Below are 23,821 nucleotides of genomic sequence, written 5' to 3' on the forward strand. Positions count from 1 at the left end.
TGTAAAGGACACAAATATGCATCATATACAGTAAAAAAAACAAATAAAACCGCATTGGAAATACATAAAACAAATAATTGAAAATATAATTGTGGCAACACACGTTGCTTGAATGGCCCGCGCGACCGTGTCTGGGCGATTCACCCAGGAGCGACCAGGCCCTGATGCCGTCACAGTGCACCTTGTCCACGTCCCCACAGCCAAAATAAGTGGAATTTGCTATTTTATTTTTACATAGACATGTTCAGGGAAGATAATTTATCATTTTACAAAGAAAAAAAAATTTGGGGGAACACTTTATTTCATGCGCACCGGGGAAATTTCACAATAAACTCGGCACAACACGGTGGTTAAAAATATATGACGGCATGCATTAAAATATAATTGGCAACAATCGGTATATTGTGCTGAAGTGATAGAGCCATTATGAGTAGGCAAAGTACTGTCAAAGGCTATAAGTGTTTCTCTGTAGGAAGTTTGGAATAAGTGAGTTAGTTGTGTAAAGAGTGACTGTTTCTATATTAATGTAGGCATGTGTCAGGGTTATTTGATGTTCACCTTTGTTATTCAATAAATACATGGATGAGGTTCTGAAGGAGGCCAAGGTGAGAATATTAGAAGAGTGTAAACCTAGTGTATAGGTGGTGTTCATGCTGAGATATGACTACCATCTTGCGTCTTCAAAAGGCCTTCCATGGTGTTGTGTTCCTTGTTTATTCACCAGGTTTGGGTATTGTATGTTGCTACTACATATATGTCCAAACCTTTGCAATCTTAGATTCTTGTTCTTGGCTCCACACTGGGGTGGTCACATTAACCCACATATATATTTATTACCAATCTTCTCTCAAAATTTATATGTACAATACTACTGTGTTCTGAAACAGTTTACTGCTTTGGTAAAGAAGGACATGATATTCAAGGTAGGATAATATCTTACCTGCACTTGAATTGGTGTTGGTTTCTCATAATTACTCTTCTTCAGCACATCCAGGATCCTCTTACTCACTCCACACTGAGCCCAGGTTTTGATTGGTTTGGGACATCCCTGACCTTTCACCTTGATGCCTTCCAACTCCGCTCTTGCAAAAGGATTAATGAATGAAAATTTGGCAAAGATACAGTATAGGAAACAATCAAATGCATTAAACAAGCTTTTGGATTAAATGACCAAGCACAATTCTCTCACAAACTTCTTTACTGCTATCAAATTATTTCTAGTTATGGCCATTACAACATCTTTCAACATATCTACATGGCTATATACGACCTTACACAAAGCTTATATTTCCGTGTTTTATCCATTTCATATAACACTGGCACATCCTCCTGGAATACAGTAGTCATGCTTAGACCATCACGGGAAGAATAGTATATATGGTTCCTATGCCAAACATGTCTCACAATACAGAAACAGAACGCTAAGTGTAATGAAAGACCTCATTTTGAAGTAGCGTCTCAGAAGCTTAATAAATAAAGTAATAAAAAATTACTTTACAGATAAATAACTGGTTTCCACGTGTATGGCAATCTTGTGAACTGCCACTCGGTAGTCAACTGAGTTAGCCTGCTGTCTCCCTTACCCTTTTCTTAATTGCAAGACCAATGGCAAAATTATTGTCACAGTGAGGAAACAAGTCATTTAGAACTTAATGAGTAACTGGACCCCTGGTTTACACTTCTGATTCTGAGCTAAGGATTCAGTCAAGGTTAGAATACTGGCGATATATGTATACTTAGCACATGGCCTAATATAAATAACTCAAGAATGTAAAATTTTACGTGTACAAAAGGAGTGTAACTCAGAAAATCACAAGCCATACAAATCCATACAGAAAGAACCCATACAGTGAGAGGGTGGTGAATATATTATGATAATCAGAACACACTTGTAAGACTGTCTGGCTTAATACCTGTATGCGTCCACATCCTCTTTGCTCATATTTGCAATCTCTGGCACTTCCACATAGAAGTCCTTCCTGAAGGGCACATAATCGATGGTTGTGTGGTCAACCTTCACCAACTCCTACAATGAATGTGGGAATTAGATTGTTTCACAAGCAGGACAACAATTTTATTCAAGAGTAATTATTAATATTTGGAAAATATATACTGTATGTGTGTGTGTGTGTGTGTGTAAAATATTATATTATATTATATTATTTTATATATATATATATATATTATATATATATATATATATATATATATATATATATATATATATATATATATATATATATATATATATATATATATATATATATAATATATATATATATATATGTGTCGTACTTAGTAGCCAGAACGCACTTCTCAGCCTACTATGCAAGGCCCGATTTGCCTAATAAGCCAAGTTTTCATGAATTAATTGTTTTTCGACTACCTAACCTAACTTTTTCGGCTACCTAACCTAACCTAACCTATAAAGATAGGTTAGATTAGGTTAGGTAGGGTTGGTTTGGTTCGGTCATATATGTATGTTAATTTTAACTCCAATAAAAAAAATTGACCTCATACATAATGAAATGGGTAGTTTTATCATTTCATAAGAAAAAAATTAGAGAAAATATATTAATTCGGGAAAACTTGGCTTATTAGGCAAATCGGGCCTTGCATAGTAGGCTGAGAAGTGCGTTCTGGCTGCTAGGTACGACATATATATATATATATATATTTTATTACACAACATTTGCAGTAGCCTATTTATATTGGATTTACATATCAGAGAGAAAAGAAACTTGCACCATTTATGAATGGCAAAATGATTAATACAAGAATCAACAAGAAGGCAGTAAGAGATTATTATCATTTGCAGTATACTAATTATGGTCTGATCATGTTTTTTTAAATTATAATCATAGGCGTTATTATTAAATCAAATTCAACTTTCATGAGGTGGGGGAGGCATCAGTTTGTTAAAGGTGAAAAGTATAGTCATTGAAGGTTATATATATTACACAATTAAAAAATATCACATCCAGTGATTACATCATTCACATTACATAGATCACAGATTAACAAACACAACCAATTACCAGCCACTACGGCTCATATGATATGCAGACAAGTAGAGCATATCTTTTTGCTCTTTAATAAAGAATATCATTGACACCACAAGGGGGCTACCAAGCCCAATATAAGCCAAATTTAACACACACAGTACCCTATGGAAGAATGCTAAATTCTATGAAATTACTGACAATTTTATCAAGTATAAATAGGATGTGTTTTGTGGTGGAAGAGGGTGTGAAGGTCAGACATTTGCATGAAGACACCTTGTAAAGAAGGCATGTGAGAATGAATGTATGATGTATATAGCATTTATGCACTTTGAAAAAGCATCTGACAAAGACATTGAGGGACTCTAGAAAATGTATGGAGAACAATGTTCTATTAAATCATAAATGTCATAAGAAGCTTCTATTTAATACATTCATATGATGTACTCGTACATATGTACGAGTTATTGACATAACGAGTGACAGGTTTAATATTAATGTAGGTGTATATCAGAACTGTGTGATGCCACCCTTGCTGTTCAGAATATACATGCAGCTTCAGTCTTGAAAAGTCAACGTCAGAATATTGGAGATAGGTGTATACCTAGTACATGGGCCTAATATGAATAACTCAAGAATGTCAAATTTTACGTGCACAAATAATTATTTGACAAACAATCCATTAATTTACTTTAGAATCTTGAAATACAGTACTTAAGGTGTGGAAGATGGTCAGTAACAGACTGACCATGTAAATGTAAATTATAATTTCAAGTGGGGTAATCTGTAAAAATATGAAGAAAATTATATATTTTTTTATGTATTTTACAAGGGTATTGTGAGTAAATTACAATTTTACTATGTTTCATACATTTTCATACAATTTTAGGATATTTCATACATTTATTGACAATATTCCTATCTGGCAGAAAATATGGTAGACATTAGGAGAGCAAAACATTGTCAGTTTGATTAGCACCATGTAATAAGATACTGTAGCACAGAGAACACCATGCAGAACGACTCTATACCCTCCACTCTCTTAATACAAAGTAAATGGCCCACTTCACCTTCTTTCCTTTAGAGTTGATGCTTGCCATGGTGTCTTTGAGATCTTCTCCCTCTTCCTCAGATGAATATTCTAATGCATCTTGGTTTTGTTCCATTAACTCTCCTTTCTTCTTAGCATTAACTTTCTTTGCCATTCCTACAATAATAACTGGCTTCTTCATTCCCCCAGCTTCATTTCCAAATACTGAGGACAACAGAAGAATTTTTAAAATGTATCAATGTTCATAATCTGTGTGTGTGTTGTGTGATACTAAACTTTATATACTGCACAGGCTGAAGGCGAGGCAATTATGAGAAAGCAGCAAGCCAGTACAACTATATATTACATACTTGGATGAGATATGAGGATAAGGAGTTGGGATAGGACAGAGAGAATTAATGGTGAATGGAATGTACACTTGGAATTGTATGCGAACCCACAAGAGAGGCCGTTGCTGTACCAATCAGTCCAAGTGGCTCTAGCCGAAGCAACAGCTAATAGCACACAGTGTAATACACATCAGGTAGCTTCCCAATACACAACAGTAACAAGCACCTGTACAGCAGGAAATGTTGCCAAGTAGTCAACCTCCTGTCTGGCGAGAATCCTTCCACTAATACAACAATGCCTACTGTACAAGTGTGGTCTCTACAATACATACTTTGACACATGACAATCACAACACAATTCCATCAAATCATCTAAACAAGTACTTTACACACTACCCTTAAATCTACATACAGTCTTGACATACATCTTATTATATTTGCCTAACTTATTCTATATACAGTGCATTCTTTTAACAAGGCATATTTATTTTTCATTCAACTCTTGAGCTATATTCCACTTAGTCAATGACTACTTTTTTAATTCAGTAATATACCAAATACAAATTTGTTACTACACGCATTTGTCAATATTCTAATCTCTTATACATGACTACAGTATTGTACAGTGATTGTACTGTACTGTACAGTACAATACTGTACACTAACTGATTCGAACCTCGGTAACACAAATTTCTGGGTAACTCAGCCAAAATTATTGCCAAGTTTGACTGTCAGACAAAATCTGAACTATGGAGCTTACTTGTTGGGTTACTGAAAGATGCACGGCACCTTATGTTTACAAATACAGTAACATAGTGCTTAAAATACCATACAAATACATATACAAATATATTACCATTAACTATAAACTTTCATACTTACCACTTGTTTTCACTCCACGTCTCACACCTCCTCGAATGTCTACACGATTTATTTTTCGAACTTCTTCCTGAATGCCTGACATAAATGCATCGAGTGGGTCAACTTCATCTTCCTGAAATAGAGAAATGATAATTAACAATACAATATTGTAGATACTTCTACAAAAGTCTGTGTTTGAGAATTGTGAAGTGGTTACACCTTCATCTGAGTGTAGGAAAGAAAGGGCCAAGAAGAAAGTAGACACGTGTGGTGAGAAAAGATATTTCAAAATGTACAAGATGGTTATCTTGAGAGGTTATCTTGAGATGATTTCGGGGCTTTTAGTGTCCCCGCGGCCCAGTCCTCGACCAGGCCTCCACCCCCAGGAAGCAGCCCGTGACAGCTGACTAACACCCAGGTATTTATTTTACTGCTAGGTAACAGGGGCACAGGGTGAAAGAAACTCTGCCCATTGTTTCTCACCGGCGCCTGGGATCGAACCCAGGACCACAGGATCTCTGGCGCATTGCCGGGAAGAGGCAATGAACAGTACAGAATACTTTCACAATAGTGCCATTACTAACAATTTCTGTGACATTAATATGAGTACTTTATTCTTAGTCTATTAAAACTGCTGGGATACTGCTGGGATGTTCTGGTAGTGATGTGGTAGTGCTAGTGATACTACTGAGATGGCAGTGCTTCTTAAGTGGCAGTGTTAATTTTAATGGTGAGGTGGAAGTGGTAGTCATGGTAGTTTGCTAGCTTTGCTAGTAACTAATAATGCTAATGAGGTGGTACAGAACTAGTCATGCTGAAGCTGGTGTATTATGTTCAAATGATGATTGGACTTGGTATACGTCATTCCAATCATATAGAGTTGTAAAAATCATATTAACACAATTGGTGTACATATCATGTATATCATGTAATTATAGTGAAATTTGATATCATGATGATTACTGCAATAACATAGTAACATTTGTAATGATAACCGCGTTTGTATAGTAGGCAATAATGAAACGATGTCAGGATTTTTTCATGAGGCAGGGTAAACTCCACTACATCCATATAGGGATATTATATCCATATTAGCATCATTGGTATAAAACTCAAATAATATTAGTTTTAATCAATGTATGATAATAAATACATTACCCTATGAATCAATGTATTACAAGAACTATACTTTGAGGGTTAAGGATCTTCAGACTAGACTGAGGTGTCAGTGTTAACTTCTTTAAATTTATACCATTTAAAAATTAAAAAATATATTACACTTAAAAAAAAAAAACTCAAAATGCTGAGGGTCAAAACTTTACCCTAGCCAGTTTGGTATCACATTACCTCTTCCGGTTTACCATCACCCTCTTTGTTCTCGCCTTCTTCCTCTTCCTCATCATCCTCTAGACTCCAGGCTTTTATTGAGACTTTTGGCACATTGGCTCCTAACGTTCCTTTCTCTGCTTCCTTCTTGGCTGCTTCCAATTCCCGTTTCTTTTTCTCTGCTCTCCACTTCTCAATACGCTCTCTTCTTTTTTGCATTTCAGCTTCAAGGCGTTTTTCTGCCTCTTCCTGCAAGAACAAGGCACTGTAAATGATAAATCAATATTCAACAATTACATCTAGAAATAGAATAAAAATACCTTCTTCTGCATTTAATGTACATATAATACAAGTGAATATACTGCGCAATGGCTGAAGCCTCAAATAGGAGAGGACAAAAGGGCAAAGACGTCCTAAGAGCCAAGGCCCAAGCGGATTCCACAGAAAAGGCAAGCACCGCCTGCTGACACACAAGCCGGGAAGCATAAAACAGCCCAACCGCATCCCGCAAGATCAGCACAAAAAGCTTTAGCAAGGCAGCCGACGAGCGAGCCGCCGAGGCCAAGTCGCCAGAACCAGGAACAGCCCCAAGCGCCCTCAACATCCTCCGTGAGCCAGTCCGAAAACAGCTCGAGGTGGGAAAAGAAACACAAGGCCGAAGCCAAAAGGTCCCAGGCGCGCAAGTCCTCAGCCATCTGTGCCGCCAAAAGGGAGGGAACCTGCACATGGAGCTGAACGACACCAACATCCCAGGAAAGGGCAGGAGCAAACTAGCACTCATTGAGGTGCTCTAGGTGACCCCCCAGGAAAACTTGCAGCACCGTCGAAGCCTCCCGCCACTGAAGCGTGTGGGAACGGCAGAAGGCGTGCCAGGCATCCAAGGCATCCAAGATCATCCACAGATTAGGGAAATTGAGTCACCAGCAAGCAGCAAAACTCACAGGACTCAGGGTCGAAAGTGTCACCGACCCAACAGGCAATGTGACGGAGGCAAAAACCGTGAGGGTCGCCCTGAGACAAGGGGACTGAACAACCCTCAAACTCACATAAAGCGAGGGGGCACTCCGGGGTCGCATCCATCGGATCCACACGACCCCTAGGGAAATGCCAGGGTCCTGAGCGTTTACTATAAGAGGACTCGCGCTCAGGTAAACCCAGGCAGGGTACTGCTAACCGGTGCCCAAAACTACCAAACAAACTATCTACAGCTGAACCCCAGGAACATGTACGCTCACGGGGACCTAGCAGGGTGCACCACCATGTATCAGGATGAGGCCAAACACCAGTGGCAAGTAGGGCAGAACCCCCTACCAAGGCAAAAAGAAAACAAAACCCCGCAAAAAGGCAGCATACCCCAAGGAACAGAGCCGGCCGCTGTGATTGGTGACAAGCTGCACAGCACCCTGCATCCCTTACCAGTACAAAACTGCCTGCTACCCTAAGTTAAACTAGGGAGACTGTTATGACTCAGGATTCCATAGTTGGAAACCAGAGGTCAAATTGAGCTCTAAATAATTACTATACATTAATTCATAGAATTGGATCATGTGAGAAGGATATTTAATTACAATAACATTTATATCATGGCTCCTTAAACCGGAGGTATGCTTTATTCCCGTCGCCCTTGCCAAACGTAAGATTGCTCCCCTTGCCTCTCTGAAGGGACCAGGTTCTGGCCGTGGTCCTCGATAGGCCCAAAGAACTCCATACACATGACTGATGCCAAAGTCTGACATTAGCATATCAGCCTGGATAGCTCCGGGGAGCCATAGGGGCTTCCCCCAGAAATAAGACAATCACCACACAGAGGGCAAACACAACACTAATATATGATAACACAATAGACTAATTGATATTAAAGGATTAAAATTATGATTTGTTCTTCTAGTGTTAAAGAGAAATTCACAAGATTCATTGGGGTTAAATAAAGCCTTGTGCAGGCTTAATTGAACCATCATTAGTTGAAACAGCTCAAAGACAAGTGTGAATAAAAAGAAATAAATACAGGGTAGTAGCAACAGGAAATGCAAAAAAACAAAAGGATAAAAAGATACAACCTTCAGCAGCTTACAAGTGCTTCAAAAATTAGCACCTACATATTCATAACTCTATACAGTAATGTATAATAAACTTGATTAAAACCAAGAAAACTATCCTAAGCACCAAGTAACTACATTCCTGACTGTGCCATCTTCCATTAATATTCAACCAAGAAAGCTATGAATATGCATCAATTCTTAACTACTGTATAGTATAACTACAAAATCTGACCTTATCTACTTTGGAGGGATCAAAGTCAAGACCCGTCTCCTCCTCATCCTTGGGTTCTGCAGGCAATGGTTCTTGAGGCTTTGGAGGATGGGCGACAGGTTTGACTTTGGCTGGAGAGTGTGACTTGCTCCTCTTGCTCCTCTTTCTGTCTCTGTCTCGTGATCTGCTCCTACTCCTCTTCCTGTCTCTATCACGAGATCTTGACCTCCTATCCCTATCTCTTTCTCGAGATCTCGATCTGTCTCTTGATCTTGAGCGTCTATCACGGGATCTTGACCTCCTCCTCTCTCTGCTGCGTGACCTGTGGCGGTCTCTGGATCGGGATCGACGGGATCTGCCTCGATCCCTGTCTCTATCTCTATCCCTATCCCTGTCTCGGGATCTGTTGACACAATTATTAATTGTCAAACAATAAATATCAGCTGTAAGTGATTAAAGAAAAGCAAAATACAGTACATGAAAAGAAGATCCTGCAAGGCAATACTCTGATCAGGTTTATCTATCACCAGGAGCTTCAGGCCTCAGGCTTGGGAGCGAGAGCAAAAAGAAAAAAAAAAAAAGCCTGCAATGAATGTAATGAAACATCCTTTTCTGGGGGTAAGAAGGGGTAAGAGTGCTAGTGCACAAGCTGGAGATGCAGGCAGGAGTCAAAGGAAAGGTACTCCATTGGATAAGAGAAAAGCAACAAAAAACCTATAATGTTTCTGATATATGTGAATGATCTCCCAGTGGGAATACTCATTCCTCTCAATGTTTGCTGATGATGCAAAAATTATGAGGAGGATTAAGACAGAGGAAGATAGTATGAGGCTACAAGATGACCCAGACAAACTGAAGGAATGATCCAACAAATGGCTACTAAAGTTCAACCCAAGTAAATGAAAGGTAATGAAACTTGGCAAAGGAAACAGGAAGCCAGACACGGGGATACCAAATGGAAGATCAATTCCTTCATGATACGGACAGAGAGAAAGATCTAGAAATTTATGTCATGCCAAACCTGTCTCCTGAAGCCCACATCAAAAGAATAATATCAGAGGAATATGCAAGACTGGCTAACATCAGAACTGCCTTCAGAAACCAGTGTAAGGAATCTTTCAGACCCCTTGTATACCATATATGTAAGACCAATCCTGGAGTATGCAGCCCCAACATGGGGCCTGTACCTTGTGAAGCACAAGACGAAGCTGGAAAAAGTTCAAAGATATGCCACTAGGCTAGTCCCAGAACTAAGGCATGAGTTACAAGGAAAAGCTGCATGAATTGCACCTCACGTCATTGGAAGACGGAAGGGCTTGGGGAGACATGATCACCACATACAAAATTCTCAGGGGAATTGACAGGGCAGACAAGGATGGATAACACGGGTGGTACACACACACACAAGGGGATACATGTGAAAGCTGAGTACCAAAATGAGCCACAGAGACATTAGAAAGAATTTTTTAGCATCAGAGTAGTTAGTAAATGATATGCACTAGGAAGAGATGTGGTGGAGGCTGACTCCATACAGTTTCAAATGTAGATACTGTATGACAGAGCTCGAGATGCTCAGGAATCTGAACACACATAGAAAACTGAGTATCCACTGTCCTACTTTACCAGTTATTCCTATTGACCTCACTTTGGGTGCTATCACTCCTTGGTCACATTTATCGAATGCTTTTGTGAAGTCTGCGTTTACCACATCTGCATTCTGCGTTTCTTCTAACGCTGAATTTTCTTCTAATGCAAAAGATTTTCTTCTAAATTTCTTCTCAGTGATTTTGCCGTAGTGGTCAAGTAGCTGTGAAAGGCATGATCTTTCTACTCTAAATCCATGTTAGCCCGGGTTGTGGAGGGCATTGGTCTCCATGAAACTGGTGACCTGACTCCTGATCACTCTCTCAAATACTTTTATTACGTGGGATGTTAGCACAACTGGTCTATAATTCTTTGCCAATGCTTTGCTCTCTCCCTTGTGTAGAGGGGCTATGTCTGCTGATTTAAGCACATCTGGTATCTCCCCCCCATATCCAAGCTCTTCTACCACACTATACTAAAGTGCTACTGGCACTTTACATTTCTTTATACAGTGACACCTCGACTTACGATTGCCCCGAACTACGATTTTTTCGAGTTACGGTGTAAATTTGGTCGGAAAACGCAATTCAACTTACGATGTCGTCGACAAACGATCTACGTTGATACGCATTACGGTCAACCGAGCGCATGGTTCCTGGTGGCACGGGCAGACCTGCCTCAGTTTACCAGAGCCACCCGCTTAGTGACGATCACGCTTGTAAGAAATTCCATCATTTTGGTGATTTTTTGTTTTTTGAACATAAAAGTAATTATTATATATGGGACCATGGGTCCCAAGAAAGTCAGTGGTAAGGTTCAACATATGAAAACACATGTAAGGATGACCATAGAGGCAGTACAAAATGTCTCTTCCTCAAAATTTAAGAAAATGTGAGCAGCATGGGAAGAACTGCAAACTTTTGCTGAAACGACTCACCCAAATCAATCTGCAGTAGGCCGTTGCTTTAACCTTTTCAATGATACTGTGATGCATCACTACAGACAAATGTTAAAACGAAGGGAAAACAAATCTCCATGGACAAATTTTTAATGAGACAAACAAGCAGTGAGCCACAACCAGGTCCTAGAGGTAAGCAGGCAAAACTTAGGAGAGAGTGTACCCAAGAGAAGTCATCACTGCCTGATGTTATAATGGAAGAAGACTCCCAAACAGTAACACCTCTCCTCCTCCCCCCCTCCTCACCATCTTCTATACACCAACAAGAGTCCTCGATAAAGGTAAGATAAACATATGTACTGTATTGTAGTTAGAGAAAAAATGGTATTCAATATAAAATGTATTTTTAAGTTATATTTGGGGGGTGTGGAATGGATTAATTGAATTTCCATTATTTCTCATGGAAAATTTGTTTCACCTTGACCCGTCTCTGGGAACAGATTAAAATCATAAGTCGAGGCCCCACTGTATACAAGGGTCCATACTTCACACATTTTCTTAATGAGGAAGGGACATCCTCTACTGCCTCTACTTACAACTATTTACTTAGGTTGAACCTTACTACTGTCTTTCTTGGGACCCATGGCGAGATATATATAGTAACAACTTTTATGCTTAACACTTTGGCGTACCCCGCGCTCCACCCTTCAACTATGCGATATGGGACCCAGGGTGTCACGGGAGCGTGCGTAAATTCTGAAAAGTGTATACTCTCTTCAACTTTGTCACCTTAATTCTCATCCTACGAGATTAAATTTGTTATCATTGTGTTCGCAATAGACTTCTCTACAGCACTAAATGCATATAAACTCCAAAAGCCCAGCTAATTACCCGCAGCAAACAGAGAAAGTGCGAATGATTTACCCAGGAGCGCGCAAACGCGATAAAATGTTTTCACTATTTTCACTCTGGTCACCTCAATTTTTGTCCTAGGTCTTTCATTTTGGTCTCAATGGGTTCGCAATAGAATTCTCTAGAGGAACATTAGCATATAAAATAAAAAACCTGGTCACGCTCCAACCGCCGACGAGTTGAAGACGGGCCACGCGTTAGCCGCGAGTGAGCGCTCAGATGCCTTCCAGCTACACTCCCAATTCCCTTCCTTTTCAAGCCTTTCTTTCGCAATTTTCTTCCTGGAAGGGCCTTGATCATGATCACTATCCATCGTGGAGTAAGCGTAGATAGTTTCTAAAGCCGCAGTAAGAAATATAGCTACGGAAAATAGACGAAATGTTCACACGTTTGAGATGTGAGGGGAGGCGACATTGGTCACAACAGTGGAGCGAAAACAATGGGCCGACGGCGTGTGCCAAGCCACCTGAGGGCCACGAGGCTCAACAAAGAAAATGGGAAGACATCAGCGCACATTTTAAAACCAGTCCCAAAAAAATCGGATAAAAACCTGATTTTTGGCGATTATTTGAAGTGGATGACGCAATGCTGCGTCATCCCCGGTATTACCGCCAGTAAACGGATGACGCAATGCTGCGTCATGCCCGGGCGAAAGTGTTAAATGACCAAAAATCCAACAAAAAACTGTAAATCCTTGTGAAGAATTCAGGCGGGATTTAGTCACTGGGCGCGAGGCACTGGTAAACTGAGGCGCGATCACCGTGCCACCACGTGCTAGGTCGGCCCGTATGCGTATCAACAAACTTGTATCCCAATGCAAATTTTCCGACCAAATCGGGCTCGTAACCCGAAAAACTCGTAAAGCAGGACACTCGTAACTCGGGGTTCCACTGTATATTGAATTCCATGAGTCTGGACCTGGGGCTTAGTGCATGGGGATGTTGTTAATTTCCCTGTCAAAATCTGCCATGCTCATGTTGACATCAGTGATATTAACAGGGCTTTGGATATCACGCATAAAAAAGTTGTCTGGATCTTCCACTTGCATGCTGTTTATTTGAGTGCTAAACATGTCCACATACGGCTTTTTTTGGATTTCAATAATATTCTTTGTCATCCTCAGTATATGAACCTTCACTCATATGAATAGGTCCAATACTGGCAGTGGTTTTATCTTTTGATTTCGCATATGTGAAGAAATATTTTGGGTTTTTCTTTATTTCTTGAACTGAGTATTGATGATAGTTTGCACTTCAATGAGCATGTGATCCTAGTACTGCATGTGGTATCTGAGATCGTAATGTCCCTGACTATATCTTCATTGTTTGCAAAGGCCAGATATAGAATATTTTTATTCCTAGTTGGCTCTGATATCTCCTGGTTAAGTGAAAATTTTTCACAGAATCTAAGTACTGTAGTTCTCAAATCTATGGTTGGTTGTGTCTAGATAGATTTCCTGGTATAATATTATTGTTTGCTATTCTCTATCTTAGATTAGGCAGGTTGAAGTCACCTAGGAAGATAATATGAGGTATTGAGTTTGCCAAATGATCAAGGTTATTCTCTAGTTTTGTTTATCTGTTCTGTGAATTCCTATGCTGTTGCATCTTGGGGTTTGTATATTAGAATAATAAGTAACTTTATTTTCTTTATGTTTACCCCCAGTACCTCTACCACCTTATTTGTCGAGTTAAGCAGCTCCAAGCGTACAAGGTCTTCCCTAATATATAGAACCACTCCTCCTTGTGATCTATTTACCCTATCACATCTGTATAGATTATATCCTGGTATCCAGATTTCACTGTCCAAGAATTCCCCTGGATGGGTTTCTGTGAAAGCTCCAAATACTGTACTGCATTTGATTCAGTGAAGAGGCCATTTATGAACAGTACTTTGTTTTTGTTATCTTGTTTTTAGTCCTTATATGTTGGCAATGATGAATGAGGTTACTCTATTTGGGGTAGTTTGACTGGGAGACTTTTTTGGCAGGTCCATTATGTGTGGACATATCGAGTTTGTTCTGACCAGTGCTGATCGCTGAAGGATTGTTGCCTGTCGTAGTTGTAGCTCTGTTGTGGTATAATTACCTAAGTGTAATTAGGTAATTACACCACTGTGTATACACAATACATGGTGTGTAATTGTATCTGTGATTATGGTATGCAAGTGGGTCTTTCATCCAGTTCCATACATTCTCTGTCCCCCCTTTTGACATTTCTTTCATCTTGGTATAAAAAAAAGTCTGTATATAATGTGAGTTCTTTATGTAACCTATGTTACGTTTGCAATCTTGGTTTAGCTCAAAAAAAAAAAAAAAAAAAAAAAGTCAAATTGGTGGGAGATTTTCACTTAAAGAAAAGAACACTCCAAGTCTGACTCCTACTTCTAGGTCAGACGAATGGCACCATAAGTCAGGAGAGAAAGGCCAGAAACATATAACATTAGAGGGAAACAACCCCAGATATCTGACAAGGAGAAAGACCTATGAGATGGCATGACACTAAGCCTGTCTCCAGATGTATAAACAAACCAGGTAACAGAATTACACGCAAGACTGTCATACATTAGGACTGCCCTCATAGGCTTCAGGAAGGATTCATTGATGAATCTATGAACTATTTACATAACCAATCCTTCACTATACATTATCAGCATGGAGTACCAACCTAACCAAGGATGTTAAAAAATTAGACTAAATGATCTGCATCTCATCATACAGTTAGTGAAGAACAGGTGGTGTTACAAATGCAACTTACTAAATGAACTTAGGTATAGTTAAGGTGGACTATTTCAAACTAGGCGTGACCTAGACCAGGGGCTATAGATAGCAGATCAAAACACAGTTTCAGTGTTAGCATAGTGAGGAAGTGTAATATGCTAGGGAAATAATACTGTAATTTAAGCTAACTTCTTGCATGCTTTCAGAGGTAGGTATGATGCAATGCAACCATGCCAGTTGATTAAAGGTTAAGAGGCAGGCTTAGGAGACTCAACCCCTCCCCACCCCTCAATATATATATGGCATAAGTGCCACACACATGATGGTAAACATGAACACACTTTTTAAAACCGATATTTTATCAATAAATAAATATTCAGTAAGCTGGTGCATTACATTTTACTGTATTTTAAATTTAAAAACTGTATTGAATACAATATACAAATGTCCTATAATATTAAATAATAATATAATAATTGTATAAAATTATGACTGTGTAATACTGTAATGAAGTCTTAAGAAATCAAACTTACCGTGATCTTCTGCGGTCTGGAGTCCGAGAACGGCTACGAGACCTCCTGCGCCTAATACAAAAGATAAAATAAATAAATCTATCATACTGGTTAACATTTTGAAAAATATATTACACAGTGCAATACAGCACAACGAATTTTTGAGCATTACCATTATTTATTTATATAAAGTGGAACTTTGGTGTATGATTGCATCTGAATACAAATTTTCTGGGGTATGACGAAATTTTTTTCGGAAAATATGTACCTGTATTTTCGACATCCGTGTATGACATTTGCTCCAGTGTACAAACTACTTGTTCATAATTGTCTGAGTTGGTAAGATCATTTTACACTTGTAACCTGCCTAGTGATAACTGTGCTAGAATTCTCTGTTAACAATTTGCCAAAAGATCAAGGTTATTCTCTAGTTTTGTTTATCTGTCTGAGGAAACTGGACAGTTTTCTGCATGAAGTGCTAGACCAATCATGCTGTAGTGCAAGCTGCTCCAAGCAACAGCCTGTTGGGCCAACAGAGCCTTGATTCCCTAGGCTTGGGGAGTAGAAGAACTCCCAGAACACTCTCCAGATAAGATCCAGGAAAGAATATATGTCCAAGTGGAAAACCATGTAAGTGCAATATGGATAAAGGCAGAGCCATGGGAAGGGAAGGGCAGGGCAGCGACATAGGTCAAGACACAGCAGGAACTAGGGCAGAACCAGTCACAATCCAAAATGACTTAATAAAACCTGGTAGCCACCAGAACAACACAGAGGGCACCATGTAAACAATCTACCTCACTGGCTACTTTAAAAGCTTTAAAAATAAAGTGACTATAGCATTTTCAAGGGCTATGAATTACGACTTAAGAGCAAAGAAATGTGGATGGAGTGAAGAAACATAACCCAGCCACCTATCTTGAGGTTATCTTGAGATGATTTCAGGGCTTTTTAGTGTCCCCGCGGCCCGGTCCTCGACCAGGCCTCCACCCCCAGGAAGCAGCCCGTGACAGCTGACTAACACCCAGGTACCTATTTACTGCTAACCTAGGCCAATACAGATCAAATGGTGGCCATGTCAGAAGCGAGGTCGTCGCTCTAACCACCAGTCTAAGTGTATGGCATCTATACTTAAGTGTAGAGAAACGACTGAAATTTCACGAAAATTGAGCAGGTTGGAGCTACGACTCTGTCCCCACCCACCAGTCCAGTCTCACGTGTATCTCACCTTATAAGGCTCTAGAACATATTAACACTAATCTAAACAGTAACCATAGGAGTGTAGCATATGACCTTACCTGCTATCTCGCGACATTGTGTAGTAATCTGCTTGTGAGGCGCTTGTGGCTCCCTTAAGGATACAACGCTGCTGCCCGCTCCGACACCTTCCTTAACAACCGCTCACGTTACACACAAACTTTCATTGCAAATGTTTCCATTAATATACTAAATATATTATAACCCGCTCATTATTAGTTAAACAACCTTATTATGATATTATTCATATTAAACAAATGCGTTTAGATGAGAGTTCAATTTCACTCTAAATATTGTATATTGAAATACAACTTTAAATCACCCGTATTTAGCTGAGCTTTAAATTCGGAGAGAAATCTAGCTGTAGGAGGAGAGCTGCCCGGGTCCCTCAGCTGCCAGGCGGAGCAGCGGCGCCTCGTCTGGTCTGGCAGCAGCCCCATTCATTCTCTGTACTTACCTAAGTGTGCCTGCCTAATTGTGCTTTAGAAGGTGATGAGAGGTGCTAATGTGGACATGCTTGGATTTGATGGTGTAAGAAGTTAAAGCGTGTTAACTTAGAATATATACCTGAGAGCCACAATTTTTTGCCAGTTGATTGATATACCTGAAGTATACTTTGGAATTACGGCTTCAGTGGATAGGCAATGCCCTGTAGGTTAAAAAGTATATCCTGTTTTCTCATTTACACTGTGGCTTGTTGAGCTTAAAATTAGTGATCCATGTGTGTGATACAATGGATCTTTTAAAGGAGTGTTCTTTATTAATATCCTTCAATTTGTTCAATAATAATAATAATAATAAATAATAATTTTTATTTAGGTAAAGGTACATACATAAAGAGATTTTACAAAGTTTGTTGGCTTTATAGATAGAGCTAGTACATACAATGCCTAAAGCCACTATTTCTGACCAGGGGGAGAAAGATACTGGCAGTATGGGGCGTTAAAGTTTATTGAAGATTAAATTCTGCAGAACATGTAAATATATAAAGTTCACATAAAGTAAGTAATTATATAAAGTTTATATTAAACACGGTTTATATTATAGACTTAACAAAGTTGATATTATATAAAACTTAATATTGAACATGTAAATATACAAAGTTTCAAATATAATTTAAGGAATATATAACGTTTATATTAAAATATATAAAGTAAATATATAAAGTAAATATATAAAGTAAGAATTAACAGTAACAATTCCAAGGACTAGATTTAACTTAAAAGGTACACCCGTAGTAAGTATGAGACCTTAGCCTATAGTGACATGGAAACTAATTCTGCAGAAACCTAAAGGTTAACTGGTACTAGAATTAAGGCCGAGTGCAAATGTGTAGTAATTATATAACACTAGGATATAACAGGCAGGACACAAAGAATAACTAATAAGTGAGAGACCACATAACACGTAATGTACCCGGCCAAGAGGCCGTAAAAGACCTAATGGATAAGGAGAAGGGGGTGTGACTACAAGTAGGGCTTACTAGCACCTAGACTGGGCAAAGTATTAGCTGCGGACAGCGGGACACTTGGGGACCGGCGCTGCACCCCCACCGCAGGCCAGCGGCCGGACCCCCCCCCCCCCCCGAAGGGCGAGTGCCAGCTGGCCGCGTGAGGCACTCAATGTAGCAGAGCAACAACGTCCCGTCTGACGTAGGATGTGAGCACTACTCTTCCGCCTGCCGTTTGCCATTATTTCTGATGTGGCGAGCCCGTCCCGAGACAGCTGGGTGCGGAGCGTAGTCATCTGGAAGTCAAGCCTAGCGCCGAGAGGGCAGCGCGTAGGATCCTGGAGAAATCTCGCCTGGTGACAGGAGCGCTTGTAGGATCCGAAGAGTGTTGATTCCTGACCATGTAAGCGATACCTGGTCCAGTCGGAGCGTGCGTCGATTTTTTGTCGCGTAGCTCACCTCCCCCGGGCTGAAAGATATAAGGCAGTAAGGGTGGGCAGAAGCGGCGTGCAGTGTTATCGTGACAGGCAAGAGCACAGACGAGAGGGAAACCCTAGCTGAATCAATACGGAGACGAAAAACGGGGGAGGGAGCCCGGCAGCAGGAATTAAGAGAAACCTTAATTAACAATCCTGGATGAATAAAGAGCATCCGAATAATTATACTGTAGCAATGAAGGGGGGCTAACAAATCTAAGAATCTTCCAGCAAACGGAAGGGGGAAGTACCTTTGCTAAGAGCAAAGGTGGGAGAAAACCGGTAGAACAGCAAGGAGGCACAAAGCAACTATAACAGGGTAAGACGAAACACTATAAATCTTGAATATAAACAATACATATACCAAGAAAGGGTATAACAACTAAGCAACATATACATAAACAATAAAATGGAATAAGAACCAATTCTTAAAGCCAAATCTATAACATGCTTGTGTCCTAATCGGATGTAGAATGTGAGCGGGGAACATTACCCTTGGTCTCTATCCCATCTCTGCCTCCAGACGGGTGATTGGGCTGGATAGAAGCCAAGGAGTCTGCCTTGAGTGGCCGCTGAGTGTAGTCTTGTGTTGTCAATGAGCGTCTGCGAGCCGCAGCTAGTACGCCGTGAACTTCGGCAACATCTTTAGAACAGGAGCAAAGTGAAATCGACGGCAGGGAGCTGCCATTCAGTAACTGTAATAAGGATAATAATAAGAATACAATGTTGTAAATAATCGTACAATGAAGAATACAATGTAATATCGTAAATAACAGATGACGGCAAGTGCCGCAGAATGGAAGAAATTAAGAAAGCAACGCCAAACCATAATAACAATTTATATTTTAATAAAATAATACTGGAATGACAGTAACGGTACGGAGTAATATTAATACTGCCATATAGCCCAGCAAATAAAGAGAAGATAATAGTATTAACGTAGGCCCTGGGCGGCTGCATCCCGGCACCGCTGCGTGCGTTGATGGTGATCAGAGGAATATCCGGCTCGCGTTCTCTTCCTCGCCGCAGTAGGGTGTGAAGGGGGGGGGGGGGTTCCGGCTTGTCGTGGCTGCGAATAAAGGGAACAGAAGAAACCGGCATTGAGCGCCAAGCGGGCAGAGCGCAGTGGAAGGAATAGCGGTTGGAGGTAAGGGGCCCCTAACCTAATGATAGATGAGGTAAAATTAAATAGAATACTATTACGTAGTAGGAAACAACAATGGCGAAGGAACAAGAAGAGTAAAATAGCCCAGAAGGCCGGATGGCCAAAGAACGTTAGCGACCTATGGCCAACAGCATGCTGGCTGCGCTGGCCAACCACAAGCTGGCCGACGTCATGCTAACTGACTGGCTTGAGCTTGCCGAAAGGAAGGCCGAATGGCCAGTTTTTTGCATGACACCGTGCGCGAGGCCATGCTAAACTTCTCGGTAGCATCCAAATGTAACTTAATGTACTGTCGATACGATGAAGAATGGGTGGTCAGATATAATGCACAAAATTCAGAATAGAATAAGTAGAGGGCAGGGGTTTTGCGAGGGCAGCGGCGAGGGCAGGCAGAGTGAGGCGGAGCCCCGTTGTGCGCCCGTATTTATACGGCCCCAAACTGCCCGCGCAACGCCGCGGGACGCGCTGCGCAATTGTTTCTTTCTCCCCCGCCAGAAACATCCCCGCTTGTGATGCAAGCAGTGACCATTTACGCAAAGCGTAATAATAGGAAGGAATATTTTAAAAGTCTTGGTAAGATCAGCCCGGTCGTATCTGGTTTGTAAATGTTGTTAGTCATGTGGCCTTCAAGTGTTCTTGGTATAAAAGTTGACATAGTTCTGGAATATTTTTTCCTACCTCCGTGCTAAAAAAAAAATCCAATAGCAAACGGCGTCATCCGTTTGTATGCGCTGTGTTTCATACGTCGGTAGTATGTACATGTTCATACGTAATTCTCTGCTAAATATCCCCAGTTTGCTAACAGATGTTTATTCAGATGTTTATTCAGGTAAGGTATACACATACAAGTGATGTTACATTAATGGATTGATATATAGATAGAGCTAGTACATACAATGCCTAAAGCCACTATTACGCAATGCGTTTCGGGCAAACTGTAGATTCAGACAGATTCTTTATTCAGGTAAAGGTACATACATTACAGGGGGGTAGAAATAGCCTAAGATACTCTATCCCTTCGAGATGTATTTCTTTCTTATCTCAATAAACATACTTGAACTTGATATACATTACAGATGAGTTACAAACATAATGTTGGATTTAAAGAAAGAGCTAGTACATACAATACCTAAAGCCACTAGTACGCATAGCGTTTCGGGCAAGGTGAGGGGGAAAAAGCACTTAGACTAAAACTTAATACTAATTAAGATTAAAAGTATAAATTGCGAATTTAGGTTTATAAATTTGCAAATTTATACCTAAAATTAAACCTCGCGACTGCTGGAGGTTCACCCAGCGTCTCTCCTCCATTATTGACGCTACCTTAGAGGATACTGGGAAACCACTGTTGCATACCACACATTTAGATCATGAACGTCACCCGGTCTTAGAAGAGGAACCAGAGGGAGTTTTCCTGAACTGTAAACATGCAGGAAGGAAGGAAGGAAGGAAGGAAGGAAGGAAGGAAGGAAGGAAGGAAGGAAGGAAGGAAGGAAGGAAGGCAGGCAGGCAGGCAGGCAGGCAGGCAGGCAGGCAGGCAGGCAGGCAGGCAGGCAGGCAGGCAGGCAGGCAGGCAGGCAGGCAGGCAGGCAGGCAAGCAGGCAGGCAGGCAGGCAGGCAGGCAGGAAGGCAGGCAGGAAGGCAAACAGATTGGAGGCGAAACGCCGCCAACTTACAGAGGTAAACAGAGACCATGCCGGCACCACGCGGCCTCAAGATCAACCTCCACAGCTCAACCGAGGTAGGCCAAGTTCTTCTGATTTGCAAACTTTCATCATTGCCTTTGATGGCGAATAGGAAAATGTTTTCAGAAATAACAGGGCACAAAGTATCTTATATAATGCCATTCCCAAGATATTCGGGATCAACGTGCACGATATGAGACCTAATAAACAAAAGAACTTGATCGCAGTGGACCACAAACACGGCGAAGAACTAGAGCTTTCAGACATTACTGACATCTGTGGCCACAAAGTCAAGTGCTACAAACCACTAGGGGAGACCGATTAACAAAATATGTAATCCGACATGTGGTAGACATCACTGTAGACCACATCGAGGCACAACTTTAAACACATGACATCCCAATCTATGGAATCAAAAAATTTATGAGAAGAACAAACGGAGAACTGAGTGATACAGGCACTGCCCCGCTTATCTTTCTAGACTACATTCCCCCTGATCTGGTTTGGTTAAACGGCTTCCTCCATAAACTAGAGGTGTATATACCACGTCCCACTCAGTGTTTTAAATGTAAAGGTTTTAACCATACATGGAAAGCCTGCACCAAAGACATTAAATGTGGGAAATGCTCTGGTTCCAATTACACACAAGATTGTACATCAGATACACTCACCTGCTCAAACTGTGGTGGCGATCACGACATTACATTCAAACAATGTCCTTCATACATAGCAGCAGCAGCAAAAACTAAGGTTTTCCCTACCAACAACTGGCAATACAGTTGTGCATTGAAACAACCTAACTCAGCCCATCATCAAACACTACCTCACACTCAACCACAACCTTTGCGTGTACCTGATATATGTCACCGACAATCCCACAACTTCAAGGTCCAACCATCTCTCAAAATACACAACTGAGTCCTGATCTTGTTGAAACTCTTGTCACTCGCATTGAAAATGATCTTGTTGAAACTTTTGTCACACGCTTCGAAAATGCTTGGGGTTCTACTACCCCTTTGTGCTTGGGGTTCTACTACCCAAAATCATTTACGTCCTCTAATTACTCAACACAAAGCTGCTATTAGGACAATATCTAACTCTGACCCCAGATATCACTCGGTACCCTTACTCAAATCTCTGAATATGTTAGATATTAAGTCACTGCACATCCTCTCATGTGTATTTATATATATAAAACGCTGAACTGTAATGTCAATCCTGACCTTAAAAGCTTCCTAGAAGGTTGTAACAGATCCCATGAGCACCACACCAGAAACAAATACCTATTTGATATGCCAAGAGTACGACTTAATCAAACTAGAAATGCTTTACAAATCAAGGGACCCAGAATATGGAATGACCTTCCCAATTATGTTAAAGACTGTACCTCTCCCAACCAGTTTAAGATAAAAACTAAGTATTACCTAATTAACTCCATGTAACCTACCTCACCCCCAAAATGTCAACCCATGTCTTCTATTTTAAACAATGCTGTCTGTTGACCAAATTGTATTTTTGCTATTTTTTCTGCCATGTTCCCCCGTTTTTTATTTTTTTATTTTCTCAACACAATTTATACTTTAATCTCAATTAGTATTGAGTTTTAGTCTTAGTGTTTTTCCTGCCCGAAACGTTTTGCGTAATAGTGGCTTTAGGCACTGTATGTTCTAGCTCTATCTATAAATCCATCAACGTTTTGTATCTCACCTTGTATGTACGTACTTTATCTGAATAAATATTTGATTTGAATTATTTGATTTGATGCACTAGAAAAGACGCTGGACCGACTTCTAACAAAAGTCTTTACACAAGTAACACAATCCACCCCTGAGGCTGACCCAAAAGACATCTAATCAACAGCTACAGACACTGACATCCGCCCAGACAAAGTTACCATTGCTGGACACACATTGTTTGAACAGATGATGGAAAAACTCGTGCATACCTTAGCACGCCTTACCAAAATAATTCCCCAGGCTGACTTGCCACAAACCCAAACCACCAGTACTAAGAGTAAGACACAGCCCCCATCCACATCTAGGTATCCAACACGTAGTACTATTGGCATACCAAGGAAAACAGACACATCCTAAATGGCTCCCCTAACCTTCATGACATGGAACGCCAAAAGCATTAAAACATCCCTCACAGAACTTAAACAATTCCTCTACTCATCCAAACCGGACTTAGCTTTCATAACAGACTCCTGGCTCACTCCCAAACAAAATCCTATTTTTAAAAACTTTCCGATGCATAGACTGGACAGACCAAACCGTATGGGGGGTGGTATTTTCCTCCTAACACTGACTAATATGACATGTAAACCTGTAACACTTACAGATTT

The 23,821-nt window shown here is 40.4% G+C and overlaps 1 protein-coding gene across 1 annotated transcript in view; it reads right to left on the minus strand.

Moving 5' to 3' along the window:
* Positions 1 to 16,852, minus strand: part of Prp5 (pre-mRNA processing factor 5) — a 47,053-nt gene extending 30,201 nt beyond the window's left edge. Inside the window, 8 exon segments of the mRNA XM_045770329.2 lie at positions 941 to 1,082; positions 1,914 to 2,026; positions 4,073 to 4,257; positions 5,265 to 5,376; positions 6,591 to 6,818; positions 8,841 to 9,222; positions 15,466 to 15,516; positions 16,743 to 16,852. Of these exon segments, the coding sequence (XP_045626285.1) occupies positions 941 to 1,082; positions 1,914 to 2,026; positions 4,073 to 4,257; positions 5,265 to 5,376; positions 6,591 to 6,818; positions 8,841 to 9,222; positions 15,466 to 15,516; positions 16,743 to 16,759 (1,230 nt within the window). The 5' untranslated portion in view covers positions 16,760 to 16,852.
* Between the last annotated feature and the right edge of the window lie 6,969 nt (positions 16,853 to 23,821).

Source organism: Procambarus clarkii, chromosome 70 (genome assembly GCF_040958095.1).
Source record: "Procambarus clarkii isolate CNS0578487 chromosome 70, FALCON_Pclarkii_2.0, whole genome shotgun sequence".
NCBI classification, from domain to species: domain Eukaryota; kingdom Metazoa; phylum Arthropoda; class Malacostraca; order Decapoda; family Cambaridae; genus Procambarus; species Procambarus clarkii.